The sequence below is a fragment of the Crinia signifera genome, chromosome 5 (genome assembly GCF_055691185.1).
Source record: "Crinia signifera chromosome 5, ASM5569118v1, whole genome shotgun sequence".
Taxonomy (NCBI): Eukaryota; Metazoa; Chordata; class Amphibia; order Anura; family Myobatrachidae; genus Crinia; species Crinia signifera.
Window position 1 is genome coordinate 47276656 of NC_139221.1, and position 19529 is coordinate 47296184.

Genomic DNA, 19529 nt, shown 5'->3' on the forward strand with positions numbered 1-19529 from the left:
ATTTGGAAATTTTTGAAAAAACAATTGGTATTGTCTAAGTTCTAAAGATGTGTACTACAATTATATTAATATATAAATCAAGAAATATCCCTATAGCAAGATACAGATCCAGTGGAGTAAATTAAAGTTAAATGAGCAATATATTTATTTATTTACAGTTTCTTATATAGCGCAGCATATTCCATTGCGCTTTACAATTGGAAACAACAGCGATTAAACAAACTTGGGTAGATACAAACCAACATGGAGGGATAATTATTTATAATGAGAAATGTTTATTTTGTAGATGTTTGATCTTTCAAACAGTGCTCAAGGACAGCGGATCTCAAACTGCGTGGCATGGTACCCTGGGGTGCCTCAGGACACTTGCAGGGGTGCCTCAGGTTCGTGTTCCAGGAACAATTCAAATTGTTAATGTAATAGGCAGTGCTTGCGGCTTCCAATCATACATTATGTGGACAATTAGAAGTGAATCCTGTCCCTCACCACGTTAGTGACCCTAACAAAATTTACATTACTTATTATATTTTTTTCTAAAGAAACTTTTGGCCTAGGGGTGCAATGAAAACAATTTTAAAACTCCAGGGTGCCACAAAATAATTGAGGTTAATAAAATTTTTATGATGTTCAATGTGACAACTTCAACCACCAAAAACTTCAAGAATATATATTAACCCCTTGAGTGGTGGGTTTTCCTGGGGCCCCAGAAATACTCACACCAGAAGGGTCAGCCACTGCATTCTGCAGCCGCCCCTCCTCCCCTGGGGCTGCTACTTCTGGCTTTGGCTGTTTACAGCCACTCAGTGAAGTTTGAAGCCACTCGGGTGTGACTCGGGAGAACTCGAGTGATCGTGCACTCTGGTGATCGGGCATTCATGAGTTCGGACACTCTAACACCTGAGTACTCCTTAGTGATTCTGAACTTCCCGGAGCGGTGACGCGGAGGAACGGCGGTAGGGACCGTGGCATAGAAAGGGGGTGATGCGAGCACTGGGGTGAGCGATGGGTGGAGGTTGAAGCAATGAGGGGGGAGCGATGGAGCTGCCAAATGGTGGTGCACCGCTAGAAACACCACTGGCACTCACCTGCTCATCAGTGGCATGCCAGAAATTTTCCACGAGAGTCCATTCCTGCAGCTCAGCACGGAAGATTTCCGAGCATACCACCGAAGTGGGTATTAAATGTGTGCTGATATTTCTAACAGTGTGAAATATGGCACACGTCTATTCAATGCGGCCATTTCCAACCACATTGAAGCCCGTGCAGATTCAACTATTTACATAGTCGATTCTGCATTGTCAAAAACATTGTCAAATCTGCGTCGTGGTAGACAAAATCCACATGTATTCCTCAATCCACCTGTATTCCGACTGTCGAAATGTTTCCGACATTCAAATGATTATATTCCACCTGTCAAACGGACGTCAGATTGGCCGATATTCTGACTGTCGGAAATGTTACAACAGTCAGAATCCACATTGAATGCTTTACAGAATTTATACAATAATAACATACATTTACTGGAAAATAACATCTGTAAAGAGAATGCATCCTGCTACAGGTCGAGTATCCCGTATCCGAATATCCGTTATCCGAATTATTCCGAAATACGGACATTCCAGAAAGTGAAAAAAAATTTTTTTTTTGCTAAAAACTCACTGGGGACATATGTAACAGCATCACTGGGGACATGATATGTAACTGGCACTATATATGTGCAAGACAATGATTGCTTGGCATTCAAATTCAGTGCTGAGATAGTACACACATTTTGTTTCACGTTTTGAAACCTTGTTTTTTGAACAATTAAAATATGTTTGTGTGTATTTTATGTGGTAATAAAATATATTTGTGTGTATATTATGTGTTTATACAGCATAAATGCAAGATACTTCAAAATACATCATTGAAATATTAAAATATTCCGAAATACGGAATAATCCGTTATCCAAAATTCTCCTGGTCCCGAGCATTTTGGATACGGGATACTCAACCTGTATCATAATACTGGAAAGAGTTCTTGAATATGGGTGCCGGACGCGGTGATTCATCAAATAATATACTAATTACAGGCAACTTGAACACAGCCCAACTTCACTTTGAGCATATAGCTGGATTTACCGGACAGTATTGTTGCATACAAGGAGAGTGTAGTCCTGCCAAACCACATAAAGGCTTCAGTAAGATTCACAAAATATAACGCAGTGAAGTGAGGACAATACTTCCAGGAGGTCATGTACTGTACGAACAGGGCAAAGCTGTCAGAAGGTTGTTTCTTTCACTGTTTAATAATCCGTGTTTTCATACAGTAATTCCACTTTCATGCATGTAGCTTATAGTAAATATAACAGACCCAATTATATTTACTAATGCCAAATGGCACACAATTAAAAAGATCTAGTAACATGGAGCGCTACAGCTACAGCAGGTGTCCAGCTCTCCCTTGGTAGTAACTAAGAATCCTAACCAGCGCCAGTGTCAACAAACACTTGAAATCTATAGATACACACATAAAACAAAATTTAAATGGAAGTGTCTCTGTAGCGTGCACCTGTTTATGAGCATTAAGTCATACAGGAGGGGATTCAGTCTGAGATTCCGACCTTGGAACGTCCCGAGGATCAGCGAAAACGGCTGCCGATCGTTGAAAAACGGGCGTGAATTCAGCAATCTGCGGCTGTTTTCCGACAAAACAGATCCCAATTGTTTTAGAGTCGGATCTGTTTTGTTGGCATTTCTGAAATAGCAGTGGTACTGAATACCGCCCACAATCTGCAAAAAAGTGCCTTCATATTATACACCCCAAAATGTATGTGATTTAGACTGTGGTCATATGTGTGACAACCCGATGTGATATACTGTAAGTGTTCATTAATATGGACTTTTTAGTGAAGATATCCCCAAATTATCTGGTTCTAATTATATTTCTATAATTGTACTAATAAATCTATGTATTGTTATCTTTTCAGCTGCATTAAACTAATATACATTATGGAAACTGAATAATACAGTATTTAGACAAGTATATATAAATATATATCTATATATATATATATATATATATATATACACACATATACAGGTAGAGCACCGATAATCCGGCACCATCGGTTCCAGCAATGTGCCGGATTACCGGTTTTGACGGATTATCTGTGCTGTACCTGTGCCGAGTCTGCACCCTGCACCTGATGTCCCCCCTCAAATCCCAACTCCCCCACGCACCCCCGCACCCGTTTTACCATCCGGCTCTCTCCTGCAGTCCGTCTCCCCTCGTGACTCCCTCTGTCAGCCAGCAGCGCCGCTTCTCTCCCCCTGCCACACACGGCAGCAGGACTCCCAGTGTCAGCATCACGCTTTCAATACCCGCAGCGCGACTTCCTCCCTCCCGCTGCCCTCTAAACCTTCCCAAATCCTAACTGCCCCCGGCACCTGATGTGTCTAGATTAAAGGAGGTTCCAGACCATCAGGTGCTGGAAAATCGGAGTTGGGCCTGTATATATATATATATATATATATATATATACAGCGTAGGAGATGGTGCTGGCGGCACTCGGTGGGGACTTGGTACGAAAGAGTCAAAGAGCTGACACCACACACAGCTTAAGTGCTTACTAGTTTCGGATTTAATAATCCTTCGTCAGAGTACAAAGAAATGACATGAATGACTTACCTATATAAGTTTCCCACCCCCGTGCACTGAAGGACGACAGGTACTCCATAGTCAGGCGCCGTCGGCCGGTGATGACGTCATCATGACGCTCACCTACACGGGGTAGACGCGTCGCCATGGTAACCTGTTAAAACATGTACAGATAGTGAAAAACCCAAATGAAATACAACATGATGAGGCGCATGTATAATGTAAAAAGTGCTCCATGGATAAAGGGAGGGGGGAAAGAACACAGAAAGGGTACATGGCACAACTGAAATTGAGCATAACTGCAATATACATGAAAAACAATGATAAGCGAATGGAAAGCCTATAGGGAACAACGGCAGCGTATAATCGCAAGGTGCAGGAATGTACACAGACAAGGAAGCGGGATGTAGACGGAAAGGGGTACAGTCAAAAAACCACAGCAAAATGTCCAAAAGGACATACATATGTAAATGTCAATTAATAATAGCAGTAGGCTAGATAATATGACAGACAGGGAGTCAGGGTAATGACAGATAAGGAAGCGGGTAATACAATATATCAAATGCATGACCAACGGTGTTAGCAGTCGACATGGAATAACAGTCGACCTATGCGTCAATAGAAAAGTCCAGAAAAGCGTCTGAAACGCTGTAAGACAGGAGGCTTCCGTAAAGTTGCAGTTAATGAGTCTCGGTATTGGCAAGTCCAAGGGACCAGGGAATTAGAGGAAACAGGTAAGGGAAAGATATTCATTGAGCCCGGCCGGGGCTATTGTATTGAGCCTGAAAATCCATGCCGCTTCTCGCTGGAGAAGCGCTTTCCCGCGATCCCCACCCCTAGGAGATGGAGCGACCTGGTCAACCATCCAGTAACGTAACGATGGCAAGGGATGCCTTGAGTCCTTGAAGTGTCGTGCCACTGGTTGATCCGACACGGCTCCTTCCAGGGCTAATTTAATAGATGAACGATGTGCTGCCATCCGCTCCTTGAAGGTGCGGGTGGTCTTTCCGACGTAGATCAGGCCGCACGGACAGCGGATTGCATAAACAACGTACCTGCTCGTGCAGGTGAGTACGTGATGTACTTTGATGGAACAGCCGGAATGAGGGTGTTTGAACGAAGGGCCAGTTTCCAGAAATTTACATGTTATGCATCCAGTGCATTTGTAATTGCCTGGTTTGCGTGTAAGAAAGTGGGGATTGGTCGAGGGGCTCATCAGTACGACATCATTTTTAACGAGCATGTCTCTGAGGTTACGACCTCTCTTGTAACAGGGTAATATGCTGGAATTTTTTAAGGATGGAAGATGCGGGTCCATGGTGATGATCGGCCAGAACTGTTTGGCAGTATCCACTAGTTCCTTCGTGGCCGTGGAGAAAGTGTTAATGAAAGGCAGTCTACCCTGTGGCAGTTTCTCTTTAGGTCTGACAGTCAGAGTGTCCACCCTTGGGATTGATAGAGCTTTCTTTTTAGCTTGGATTAATTGTGCCCAATTATAACCACGATCCGCAAACTTGAGGATCATTAAGTCCATTTGGATAAGCGCTTCTGCGTCCGAGCTGCAGATGCGTCTTACCCGGAGTAGTTGGGAATATGGTAAGCCTTTTTTCAATGACGAAGGGTGATGGCTGGCTGCGGCCAGAAGTGTGTTACGGTCTGTGGGCTTGTGGTATAGATTAGTAGCTAGACCAGCATCCGTGATTGTGACAACAACATCAAGATAATTGATGGAGGTGGTACTGCTGCAAGAGGTAAATTTGATGTTGGGATCAAGCTCGTTCAGGTGGTTGATGGTAGATGCTAATAGATGAGCTGGACCCGTCCAAATTAGGAAGACGTCATCTATGTAGCGGAGGTAGATGGCCAGATGTTCCGCGATGGGGGGCTGTGATAGGATCAGATTTCTTTCAATTTCAAACATAAACGCGTTAGCGTATGTCGGCGCCACACAACTTCCCATAGCGCAGCCTTTGAGCTGCAGGAAGAATTCCCCGTTGAATAGAAAATAATTTCGCGTGAGGGTCAGCTCCAAAAGTTGTAAGTAGAAGTTGACATCTGGGCCCATGTATTTATCACTGTTGCAGATTAATTTGCGTGTGGCTGCCAACCCTCGATCATGGGGAATGTTGGTGTATAAGCTCACCACGTCGAGGGTACAGAGGCTGCTGTTCGGAGGTAAAGGAGGTAGCGCCTGAAGCTGCAGGATGAAACTGGTTGTGTCCTTTAGGTATGCTGCCTGTTCTTGTACCACTGGTTGCAAGAAGGCATCCAAATATTGGGAAATGGAATGGTATAACGATCCCCGGGCCGAGATGATCGGTCTGCCTGGCGGGGAAATCGCATTTTTATGAAGTTTGGGTAACGTGTACAGCAGCGGGATGACAGGTGTTGCTACTTGTAAGGCATCTTTGCAACGTTGCGGTATAACATTGTTGGAAACTGCGTCTGCAAGGATTCCATCAAGTTCTTTCTTGAACAGTGGAGTGGGGTCTCTGTCCAATTTACGGTAAACGCTGGCATCAGCCAATTGTGTATATATGTCCTGTTTGTAAAAGTCCAGATCAAGGACAACCACCGCTCCACCTTTGTCCGCCGGACGTATTATTATATCATTGTATGTGGTCAGTGCTTTTAAAGCATTCCGTTCAATTTTAGAGAGGTTTGTATGTCCCGTAGCCATGGTGGGGGGATTGGTGCATGCCTTTATGTCAAGTAAATTGCTGTAGCTTTTGATCGCATGATTACTAGAAGGTGGATCAAAGACAGACGCTGTCCGAAGTCCTGCTGGTAACATGGGAGAGATAGAGATGGAATCACCAAAGTGTTCCTTTAGACGGAGAGAGCGCCCAAATTTATACATTTCCACTTTGCTGCCAAACCGATTGTGTTGGTTAGTGGGAACGAAGGACAGTCCACGATTGAGAACTGCTATTTCAGCTTCGGACAGTTCTCTTTTGGACAGATTGAATACTAGGTTCTGGGATTTTGTTTCCCTCTTCCGTATCCTTTGCCACTGTAAACCCCGTCTGGTACGACGCTTGCTGCACCTGTGCGGGTCCTGGTGGCTGCCCCTAAAGGGGGTCTCTGTGAACTAGAGGTGGATGTGGAGGGGTGTGTGGCCCGGTCGGAGTCACTCGCTGATGATGTACCCGAATGCTCAGGATCGGCTCCACGGCGTCTCCACGGTCTGCCCCTCGGTCTGTCCCTGGAGGAGCGTGAGCTGTTGGATGGGTTATTCACCCACTCGTAGACGCGGTTTTCAGCGTAATCGTTATTAACAATGGCTACTTTATCTCTTTTGAATTTCACCAGATCTGCTTGATATTTAGCGATTTGAGATTGTAATTTTGCGTTCCAATCCTCAGTAGTGCTACTGGCAATGGTTGTGAGGTGTGTAGCCTCAAAGGCCGCGATTTTCTCTTTGGTGACTTTTAGCTCTCTCGCTGATTCCTCGATAACGAGGAGCATAAGGTCGAAGGAGGCCTTGTTGAGAATAGCAGCCCACTTTCTGCAGAAGTCGATGTTGTGTCTGCCTATGGTGGGTATATTCTTTATGCGGAATCCCCGAGGGATTTTCCTGTCACGATAATAGTCGGAAAGTGAGATGCCATGAAGTAGAAAGTCAATTTCCCGTTTTTTCAATTTCTGTAGTTGTGAGATCAACCTTTCTGGAGCTTCCACACCACCAGTGGAGGCTAGGTTTTGGGTGAACAGGATATTATCTGCCTCCGATTCGGAAAAGGAATGCAGGTGTCCTGGATCTAGGGTAACCCTAGAGAAGCCGCTGGCATCATGAGATTCCATTCACCCAGAAGTTGGTGCAGTGCAGATAGAAGTGCAAACGTGAGGTGGTAACTCCGAATGAAATAGATGGGTGCCTTGAAAAGTTTCTTGTGTCCAAGGGCTGGTACACAGGAATATGTAGGGACAAGGAGATCCGGCACTCCAATAATGATGATGGCCCCGGTGCCTTCCGAAGGAAGGAGATACAGCGTAGGAGATGGTGCTGGCGGCACTCGGTGGGGACTTGGTACGAAAGAGTCAAAGAGCTGACACCACACACAGCTTAAGTGCTTACTAGTTTCGGATTTAATAATCCTTCGTCAGAGTACAAAGAAATGACATGAATGACTTACCTATATAAGTTTCCCACCCCCGTGCACTGAAGGACGACAGGTACTCCATAGTCAGGCGCCGTCGGCCGGTGATGACGTCATCATGACGCTCACCTACACGGGGTAGACGCGTCGCCATGGTAACCTGTTAAAACATGTACAGATAGTGAAAAACCCAAATGAAATACAACATGATGAGGCGCATGTATAATGTAAAAAGTGCTCCATGGATAAAGGGAGGGGGGAAAGAACACAGAAAGGGTACATGGCACAACTGAAATTGAGCATAACTGCAATATACATGAAAAACAATGATAAGCGAATGGAAAGCCTATAGGGAACAACGGCAGCGTATAATCGCAAGGTGCAGGAATGTACACAGACAAGGAAGCGGGATGTAGACGGAAAGGGGTACAGTCAAAAAACCACAGCAAAATGTCCAAAAGGACATACATATGTAAATGTCAATTAATAATAGCAGTAGGCTAGATAATATGACAGACAGGGAGTCAGGGTAATGACAGATAAGGAAGCGGGTAATACAATATATCAAATGCATGACCAACGGTGTTAGCAGTCGACATGGAATAACAGTCGACCTATGCGTCAATAGAAAAGTCCAGAAAAGCGTCTGAAACGCTGTAAGACAGGAGGCTTCCGTAAAGTTGCAGTTAATGAGTCTCGGTATTGGCAAGTCCAAGGGACCAGGGAATTAGAGGAAACAGGTAAGGGAAAGATATTCATTGAGCCCGGCCGGGGCTATTGTATTGAGCCTGAAAATCCATGCCGCTTCTCGCTGGAGAAGCGCTTTCCCGCGATCCCCACCCCTAGGAGATGGAGCGACCTGGTCAACCATCCAGTAACGTAACGATGGCAAGGGATGCCTTGAGTCCTTGAAGTGTCGTGCCACTGGTTGATCCGACACGGCTCCTTCCAGGGCTAATTTAATAGATGAACGATGTGCTGCCATCCGCTCCTTGAAGGTGCGGGTGGTCTTTCCGACGTAGATCAGGCCGCACGGACAGCGGATTGCATAAACAACGTACCTGCTCGTGCAGGTGAGTACGTGATGTACTTTGATGGAACAGCCGGAATGAGGGTGTTTGAACGAAGGGCCAGTTTCCAGAAATTTACATGTTATGCATCCAGTGCATTTGTAATTGCCTGGTTTGCGTGTAAGAAAGTGGGGATTGGTCGAGGGGCTCATCAGTACGACATCATTTTTAACGAGCATGTCTCTGAGGTTACGACCTCTCTTGTAACAGGGTAATATGCTGGAATTTTTTAAGGATGGAAGATGCGGGTCCATGGTGATGATCGGCCAGAACTGTTTGGCAGTATCCACTAGTTCCTTCGTGGCCGTGGAGAAAGTGTTAATGAAAGGCAGTCTACCCTGTGGCAGTTTCTCTTTAGGTCTGACAGTCAGAGTGTCCACCCTTGGGATTGATAGAGCTTTCTTTTTAGCTTGGATTAATTGTGCCCAATTATAACCACGATCCGCAAACTTGAGGATCATTAAGTCCATTTGGATAAGCGCTTCTGCGTCCGAGCTGCAGATGCGTCTTACCCGGAGTAGTTGGGAATATGGTAAGCCTTTTTTCAATGACGAAGGGTGATGGCTGGCTGCGGCCAGAAGTGTGTTACGGTCTGTGGGCTTGTGGTATAGATTAGTAGCTAGACCAGCATCCGTGATTGTGACAACAACATCAAGATAATTGATGGAGGTGGTACTGCTGCAAGAGGTAAATTTGATGTTGGGATCAAGCTCGTTCAGGTGGTTGATGGTAGATGCTAATAGATGAGCTGGACCCGTCCAAATTAGGAAGACGTCATCTATGTAGCGGAGGTAGATGGCCAGATGTTCCGCGATGGGGGGCTGTGATAGGATCAGATTTCTTTCAATTTCAAACATAAACGCGTTAGCGTATGTCGGCGCCACACAACTTCCCATAGCGCAGCCTTTGAGCTGCAGGAAGAATTCCCCGTTGAATAGAAAATAATTTCGCGTGAGGGTCAGCTCCAAAAGTTGTAAGTAGAAGTTGACATCTGGGCCCATGTATTTATCACTGTTGCAGATTAATTTGCGTGTGGCTGTCAACCCTCGATCATGGGGAATGTTGGTGTATAAGCTCACCACGTCGAGGGTACAGAGGCTGCTGTTCGGAGGTAAAGGAGGTAGCGCCTGAAGCTGCAGGATGAAACTGGTTGTGTCCTTTAGGTATGCTGCCTGTTCTTGTACCACTGGTTGCAAGAAGGCATCCAAATATTGGGAAATGGAATGGTATAACGATCCCCGGGCCGAGATGATCGGTCTGCCTGGCGGGGAAATCGCATTTTTATGAAGTTTGGGTAACGTGTACAGCAGCGGGATGACAGGTGTTGCTACTTGTAAGGCATCTTTGCAACGTTGCGGTATAACATTGTTGGAAACTGCGTCTGCAAGGATTCCATCAAGTTCTTTCTTGAACAGTGGAGTGGGGTCTCTGTCCAATTTACGGTAAACGCTGGCATCAGCCAATTGTGTATATATGTCCTGTTTGTAAAAGTCCAGATCAAGGACAACCACCGCTCCACCTTTGTCCGCCGGACGTATTATTATATCATTGTATGTGGTCAGTGCTTTTAAAGCATTCCGTTCAATTTTAGAGAGGTTTGTATGTCCCGTAGCCATGGTGGGGGGATTGGTGCATGCCTTTATGTCAAGTAAATTGCTGTAGCTTTTGATCGCATGATTACTAGAAGGTGGATCAAAGACAGACGCTGTCCGAAGTCCTGCTGGTAACATGGGAGAGATAGAGATGGAATCACCAAAGTGTTCCTTTAGACGGAGAGAGCGCCCAAATTTATACATTTCCACTTTGCTGCCAAACCGATTGTGTTGGTTAGTGGGAACGAAGGACAGTCCACGATTGAGAACTGCTATTTCAGCTTCGGACAGTTCTCTTTTGGACAGATTGAATACTAGGTTCTGGGATTTTGTTTCCCTCTTCCGTATCCTTTGCCACTGTAAACCCCGTCTGGTACGACGCTTGCTGCACCTGTGCGGGTCCTGGTGGCTGCCCCTAAAGGGGGTCTCTGTGAACTAGAGGTGGATGTGGAGGGGTGTGTGGCCCGGTCGGAGTCACTCGCTGATGATGTACCCGAATGCTCAGGATCGGCTCCACGGCGTCTCCACGGTCTGCCCCTCGGTCTGTCCCTGGAGGAGCGTGAGCTGTTGGATGGGTTATTCACCCACTCGTAGACGCGGTTTTCAGCGTAATCGTTATTAACAATGGCTACTTTATCTCTTTTGAATTTCACCAGATCTGCTTGATATTTAGCGATTTGAGATTGTAATTTTGCGTTCCAATCCTCAGTAGTGCTACTGGCAATGGTTGTGAGGTGTGTAGCCTCAAAGGCCGCGATTTTCTCTTTGGTGACTTTTAGCTCTCTCGCTGATTCCTCGATAACGAGGAGCATAAGGTCGAAGGAGGCCTTGTTGAGAATAGCAGCCCACTTTCTGCAGAAGTCGATGTTGTGTCTGCCTATGGTGGGTATATTCTTTATGCGGAATCCCCGAGGGATTTTCCTGTCACGATAATAGTCGGAAAGTGAGATGCCATGAAGTAGAAAGTCAATTTCCCGTTTTTTCAATTTCTGTAGTTGTGAGATCAACCTTTCTGGAGCTTCCACACCACCAGTGGAGGCTAGGTTTTGGGTGAACAGGATATTATCTGCCTCCGATTCGGAAAAGGAATGCAGGTGTCCTGGATCTAGGGTAACCCTAGAGAAGCCGCTGGCATCATGAGATTCCATTCACCCAGAAATTGGTGCAGTGCAGATAGAAGTGCAAACGTGAGGTGGTAACTCCGAATGAAATAGATGGGTGCCTTGAAAAGTTTCTTGTGTCCAAGGGCTGGTACACAGGAATATGTAGGGACAAGGAGATCCGGCACTCCAATAATGATGATGGCCCCGGTGCCTTCCGAAGGAAGGAGATACAGCGTAGGAGATGGTGCTGGCGGCACTCGGTGGGGACTTGGTACGAAAGAGTCAAAGAGCTGACACCACACACAGCTTAAGTGCTTACTAGTTTCGGATTTAATAATCCTTCGTCAGAGTACAAAGAAATGACATGAATGACTTACCTATATAAGTTTCCCACCCCCGTGCACTGAAGGACGACAGGTACTCCATAGTCAGGCGCCGTCGGCCGGTGATGACGTCATCATGACGCTCACCTACACGGGGTAGACGCGTCGCCATGGTAACCTGTTAAAACATGTACAGATAGTGAAAAACCCAAATGAAATACAACATGATGAGGCGCATGTATAATGTAAAAAGTGCTCCATGGATAAAGGGAGGGGGGAAAGAACACAGAAAGGGTACATGGCACAACTGAAATTGAGCATAACTGCAATATACATGAAAAACAATGATAAGCGAATGGAAAGCCTATAGGGAACAACGGCAGCGTATAATCGCAAGGTGCAGGAATGTACACAGACAAGGAAGCGGGATGTAGACGGAAAGGGGTACAGTCAAAAAACCACAGCAAAATGTCCAAAAGGACATACATATGTAAATGTCAATTAATAATAGCAGTAGGCTAGATAATATGACAGACAGGGAGTCAGGGTAATGACAGATAAGGAAGCGGGTAATACAATATATCAAATGCATGACCAACGGTGTTAGCAGTCGACATGGAATAACAGTCGACCTATGCGTCAATAGAAAAGTCCAGAAAAGCGTCTGAAACGCTGTAAGACAGGAGGCTTCCGTAAAGTTGCAGTTAATGAGTCTCGGTATTGGCAAGTCCAAGGGACCAGGGAATTAGAGGAAACAGGTAAGGGAAAGATATTCATTGAGCCCGGCCGGGGCTATTGTATTGAGCCTGAAAATCCATGCCGCTTCTCGCTGGAGAAGCGCTTTCCCGCGATCCCCACCCCTAGGAGATGGAGCGACCTGGTCAACCATCCAGTAACGTAACGATGGCAAGGGATGCCTTGAGTCCTTGAAGTGTCGTGCCACTGGTTGATCCGACACGGCTCCTTCCAGGGCTAATTTAATAGATGAACGATGTGCTGCCATCCGCTCCTTGAAGGTGCGGGTGGTCTTTCCGACGTAGATCAGGCCGCACGGACAGCGGATTGCATAAACAACGTACCTGCTCGTGCAGGTGAGTACGTGATGTACTTTGATGGAACAGCCGGAATGAGGGTGTTTGAACGAAGGGCCAGTTTCCAGAAATTTACATGTTATGCATCCAGTGCATTTGTAATTGCCTGGTTTGCGTGTAAGAAAGTGGGGATTGGTCGAGGGGCTCATCAGTACGACATCATTTTTAACGAGCATGTCTCTGAGGTTACGACCTCTCTTGTAACAGGGTAATATGCTGGAATTTTTTAAGGATGGAAGATGCGGGTCCATGGTGATGATCGGCCAGAACTGTTTGGCAGTATCCACTAGTTCCTTCGTGGCCGTGGAGAAAGTGTTAATGAAAGGCAGTCTACCCTGTGGCAGTTTCTCTTTAGGTCTGACAGTCAGAGTGTCCACCCTTGGGATTGATAGAGCTTTCTTTTTAGCTTGGATTAATTGTGCCCAATTATAACCACGATCCGCAAACTTGAGGATCATTAAGTCCATTTGGATAAGCGCTTCTGCGTCCGAGCTGCAGATGCGTCTTACCCGGAGTAGTTGGGAATATGGTAAGCCTTTTTTCAATGACGAAGGGTGATGGCTGGCTGCGGCCAGAAGTGTGTTACGGTCTGTGGGCTTGTGGTATAGATTAGTAGCTAGACCAGCATCCGTGATTGTGACAACAACATCAAGATAATTGATGGAGGTGGTACTGCTGCAAGAGGTAAATTTGATGTTGGGATCAAGCTCGTTCAGGTGGTTGATGGTAGATGCTAATAGATGAGCTGGACCCGTCCAAATTAGGAAGACGTCATCTATGTAGCGGAGGTAGATGGCCAGATGTTCCGCGATGGGGGGCTGTGATAGGATCAGATTTCTTTCAATTTCAAACATAAACGCGTTAGCGTATGTCGGCGCCACACAACTTCCCATAGCGCAGCCTTTGAGCTGCAGGAAGAATTCCCCGTTGAATAGAAAATAATTTCGCGTGAGGGTCAGCTCCAAAAGTTGTAAGTAGAAGTTGACATCTGGGCCCATGTATTTATCACTGTTGCAGATTAATTTGCGTGTGGCTGCCAACCCTCGATCATGGGGAATGTTGGTGTATAAGCTCACCACGTCGAGGGTACAGAGGCTGCTGTTCGGAGGTAAAGGAGGTCTCCGTCTAAAGGAACACTTTGGTGATTCCATCTCTATCTCTCCCATGTTACCAGCAGGACTTCGGACAGCGTCTGTCTTTGATCCACCTTCTAGTAATCATGCGATCAAAAGCTACAGCAATTTACTTGACATAAAGGCATGCACCAATCCCCCCACCATGGCTACGGGACATACAAACCTCTCTAAAATTGAACGGAATGCTTTAAAAGCACTGACCACATACAATGATATAATAATACGTCCGGCGGACAAAGGTGGAGCGGTGGTTGTCCTTGATCTGGACTTTTACAAACAGGACATATATACACAATTGGCTGATGCCAGCGTTTACCGTAAATTGGACAGAGACCCCACTCCACTGTTCAAGAAAGAACTTGATGGAATCCTTGCAGACGCAGTTTCCAACAATGTTATACCGCAACGTTGCAAAGATGCCTTACAAGTAGCAACACCTGTCATCCCGCTGCTGTACACGTTACCCAAACTTCATAAAAATGCGATTTCCCCGCCAGGCAGACCGATCATCTCGGCCCGGGGATCGTTATACCATTCCATTTCCCAATATTTGGATGCCTTCTTGCAACCAGTGGTACAAGAACAGGCAGCATACCTAAAGGACACAACCAGTTTCATCCTGCAGCTTCAGGCGCTACCTCCTTTACCTCCGAACAGCAGCCTCTGTACCCTCGACGTGGTGAGCTTATACACCAACATTCCCCATGATCGAGGGTTGGCAGCCACACGCAAATTAATCTGCAACAGTGATAAATACATGGGCCCAGATGTCAACTTCTACTTACAACTTTTGGAGCTGACCCTCACGCGAAATTATTTTCTATTCAACGGGGAATTCTTCCTGCAGCTCAAAGGCTGCGCTATGGGAAGTTGTGTGGCGCCGACATACGCTAACGCGTTTATGTTTGAAATTGAAAGAAATCTGATCCTATCACAGCCCCCCATCGCGGAACATCTGGCCATCTACCTCCGCTACATAGATGACGTCTTCCTAATTTGGACGGGTCCAGCTCATCTATTAGCATCTACCATCAACCACCTGAACGAGCTTGATCCTAACATCAAATTTACCTCTTGCAGCAGTACCACCTCCATCAATTATCTTGATGTTGTTGTCACAATCACGGATGCTGGTCTAGCTACTAATCTATACCACAAGCCCACAGACCGTAACACACTTCTGGCCGCAGCCAGCCATCACCCTTCGTCATTGAAAAAAGGCTTACCATATTCCCAACTACTCCGGGTAAGACGCATCTGCAGCTCGGACGCAGAAGCGCTTATCCAAATGGACTTAATGATCCTCAAGTTTGCGGATCGTGGTTATAATTGGGCACAATTAATCCAAGCTAAAAAGAAAGCTCTATCAATCCCAAGGGTGGACACTCTGACTGTCAGACCTAAAGAGAAACTGCCACAGGGTAGACTGCCTTTCATTAACACTTTCTCCACGGCCACGAAGGAACTAGTGGATACTGCCAAACAGTTCTGGCCGATCATCACCATGGACCCGCATCTTCCATCCTTAAAAAATTCCAGCATATTACCCTGTTACAAGAGAGGTCGTAACCTCAGAGACATGCTCGTTAAAAATGATGTCGTACTGATGAGCCCCTCGACCAATCCCCACTTTCTTACACGCAAACCAGGCAATTACAAATGCACTGGATGCATAACATGTAAATTTCTGGAAACTGGCCCTTCGTTCAAACACCCTCATTCCGGCTGTTCCATCAAAGTACATCACGTACTCACCTGCACGAGCAGGTACGTTGTTTATGCAATCCGCTGTCCGTGCGGCCTGATCTACGTCGGAAAGACCACCCGCACCTTCAAGGAGCGGATGGCAGCACATCGTTCATCTATTAAATTAGCCCTGGAAGGAGCCGTGTCGGATCAACCAGTGGCACGACACTTCAAGGACTCAAGGCATCCCTTGCCATCGTTACGTTACTGGATGGTTGACCAGGTCGCTCCATCTCCTAGGGGTGGGGATCGCGGGAAAGCGCTTCTCCAGCGAGAAGCGGCATGGATTTTCAGGCTCAATACAATAGCCCCGGCCGGGCTCAATGAATATCTTTCCCTTACCTGTTTCCTCTAATTCCCTGGTCCCTTGGACTTGCCAATACCGAGACTCATTAACTGCAACTTTACGGAAGCCTCCTGTCTTACAGCGTTTCAGACGCTTTTCTGGACTTTTCTATTGACGCATAGGTCGACTGTTATTCCATGTCGACTGCTAACACCGTTGGTCATGCATTTGATATATTGTATTACCCGCTTCCTTATCTGTCATTACCCTGACTCCCTGTCTGTCATATTATCTAGCCTACTGCTATTATTAATTGACATTTACATATGTATGTCCTTTTGGACATTTTGCTGTGGTTTTTTGACTGTACCCCTTTCCGTCTACATCCCGCTTCCTTGTCTGTGTACATTCCTGCACCTTGCGATTATACGCTGCCGTTGTTCCCTATAGGCTTTCCATTCGCTTATCATTGTTTTTCATGTATATTGCAGTTATGCTCAATTTCAGTTGTGCCATGTACCCTTTCTGTGTTCTTTCCCCCCTCCCTTTATCCATGGAGCACTTTTTACATTATACATGCGCCTCATCATGTTGTATTTCATTTGGGTTTTTCACTATCTGTACATGTTTTAACAGGTTACCATGGCGACGCGTCTACCCCGTGTAGGTGAGCGTCATGATGACGTCATCACCGGCCGACGGCGCCTGACTATGGAGTACCTGTCGTCCTTCAGTGCACGGGGGTGGGAAACTTATATAGGTAAGTCATTCATGTCATTTCTTTGTACTCTGACGAAGGATTATTAAATCCGAAACTAGTAAGCACTTAAGCTGTGTGTGGTGTCAGCTCTTTGACTCTTTCGTACCAAGTCCCCACCGAGTGCCGCCAGCACCATCTCCTACGCTGTATCTCCTTCCTTCGGAAGGCACCGGGGCCATCATCATTATTGGAGTGCCGGATCTCCTTGTCCCTACATATTCCTGTGTACCAGCCCTTGGACACAAGAAACTTTTCAAGGCACCCATCTATTTCATTCGGAGTTACCACCTCACGTTTGCACTTCTATCTGCACTGCACCAATTTCTGGGTGAATGGAATCTCATGATGCCAGCGGCTTCTCTAGGGTTACCCTAGATCCAGGACACCTGCATTCCTTTTCCGAATCGGAGGCAGATAATATCCTGTTCCCCCAAAACCTAGCCTCCACTGGTGGTGTGGAAGCTCCAGAAAGGTTGATCTCACAACTACAGAAATTGAAAAAACGGGAAATTGACTTTCTACTTCATGGCATCTCACTTTCCGACTATTATCGTGACAGGAAAATCCCTCGGGGATTCCGCATAAAGAATATACCCACCATAGGCAGACACAACATCGACTTCTGCAGAAAGTGGGCTGCTATTCTCAACAAGGCCTCCTTCGACCTTATGCTCCTCGTTATCGAGGAATCAGCGAGAGAGCTAAAAGTCACCAAAGAGAAAATCGCGGCCTTTGAGGCTACACACCTCACAACCATTGCCAGTAGCACTACTGAGGATTGGAACGCAAAATTACAATCTCAAATCGCTAAATATCAAGCAGATCTGGTGAAATTCAAAAGAGATAAAGTAGCCATTGTTAATAACGATTACGCTGAAAACCGCGTCTACGAGTGGGTGAATAACCCATCCAACAGCTCACGCTCCTCCAGGGACAGACCGAGGGGCAGACCGTGGAGACGCCGTGGAGCCGATCCTGAGCATTCGGGTACATCATCAGCGAGTGACTCCGACCGGGCCACACACCCCTCCACATCCACCTCTAGTTCACAGAGACCCCCTTTAGGGGCAGCCACCAGGACCCGCACAGGTGCAGCAAGCGTCGTACCAGACGGGGTTTACAGTGGCAAAGGATACGGAAGAGGGAAACAAAATCCCAGAACCTAGTATTCAATCTGTCCAAAAGAGAACTGTCCGAAGCTGAAATAGCAGTTCTCAATCGTGGACTGTCCTTCGTTCCCACTAACCAACACAATCGGTTTGGCAGCAAAGTGGAAATGTATAAATTTGGGCGCTCTCTCCGTCTAAAGGAACACTTTGGTGATTCCATCTCTATCTCTCCCATGTTACCAGCAGGACTTCGGACAGCGTCTGTCTTTGATCCACCTTCTAGTAATCATGCGATCAAAAGCTACAGCAATTTACTTGACATAAAGGCATGCACCAATCCCCCCACCATGGCTACGGGACATACAAACCTCTCTAAAATTGAACGGAATGCTTTAAAAGCACTGACCACATACAATGATATAATAATACGTCCGGCGGACAAAGGTGGAGCGGTGGTTGTCCTTGATCTGGACTTTTACAAACAGGACATATATACACAATTGGCTGATGCCAGCGTTTACCGTAAATTGGACAGAGACCCCACTCCACTGTTCAAGAAAGAACTTGATGGAATCCTTGCAGACGCAGTTTCCAACAATGTTATACCGCAACGTTGCAAAGATGCCTTACAAGTAGCAACACCTGTCATCCCGCTGCTGTACACGTTACCCAAACTTCATAAAAATGCGATTTCCCCGCCAGGCAGACCGATCATCTCGGCCCGGGGATCGTTATACCATTCCATTTCCCAATATTTGGATGCCTTCTTGCAACCAGTGGTACAAGAACAGGCAGCATACCTAAAGGACACAACCAGTTTCATCCTGCAGCTTCAGGCGCTACCTCCTTTACCTCCGAACAGCAGCCTCTGTACCCTCGACGTGGTGAGCTTATACACCAACATTCCCCATGATCGAGGGTTGGCAGCCACACGCAAATTAATCTGCAACAGTGATAAATACATGGGCCCAGATGTCAACTTCTACTTACAACTTTTGGAGCTGACCCTCACGCGAAATTATTTTCTATTCAACGGGGAATTCTTCCTGCAGCTCAAAGGCTGCGCTATGGGAAGTTGTGTGGCGCCGACATACGCTAACGCGTTTATGTTTGAAATTGAAAGAAATCTGATCCTATCACAGCCCCCCATCGCGGAACATCTGGCCATCTACCTCCGCTACATAGATGACGTCTTCCTAATTTGGACGGGTCCAGCTCATCTATTAGCATCTACCATCAACCACCTGAACGAGCTTGATCCCAACATCAAATTTACCTCTTGCAGCAGTACCACCTCCATCAATTATCTTGATGTTGTTGTCACAATCACGGATGCTGGTCTAGCTACTAATCTATACCACAAGCCCACAGACCGTAACACACTTCTGGCCGCAGCCAGCCATCACCCTTCGTCATTGAAAAAAGGCTTACCATATTCCCAACTACTCCGGGTAAGACGCATCTGCAGCTCGGACGCAGAAGCGCTTATCCAAATGGACTTAATGATCCTCAAGTTTGCGGATCGTGGTTATAATTGGGCACAATTAATCCAAGCTAAAAAGAAAGCTCTATC

At 46.3% G+C, this 19529-nt stretch overlaps 1 protein-coding gene across 2 annotated transcripts in view; it reads right to left on the minus strand.

The window, feature by feature from the left end:
* CA8 (carbonic anhydrase 8 (inactive)) overlaps positions 1–19529 on the minus strand; it is a 109003-nt gene that overhangs the window by 81381 nt on the left and 8093 nt on the right. The window contains exon 1 of one of the 2 annotated variants that reach the window (XM_083187147.1): positions 3671–3791. The exons of the other annotated variant lie outside the window; for it this stretch is intronic. Coding sequence (XP_083043273.1) covers positions 3671–3788 — 118 coding nt within the window. The 5' untranslated portion in view covers positions 3789–3791. Of the gene's footprint in view, positions 1–3670; positions 3792–19529 lie in introns of those variants that run through there. 2 annotated transcript variants of the gene reach the window in all.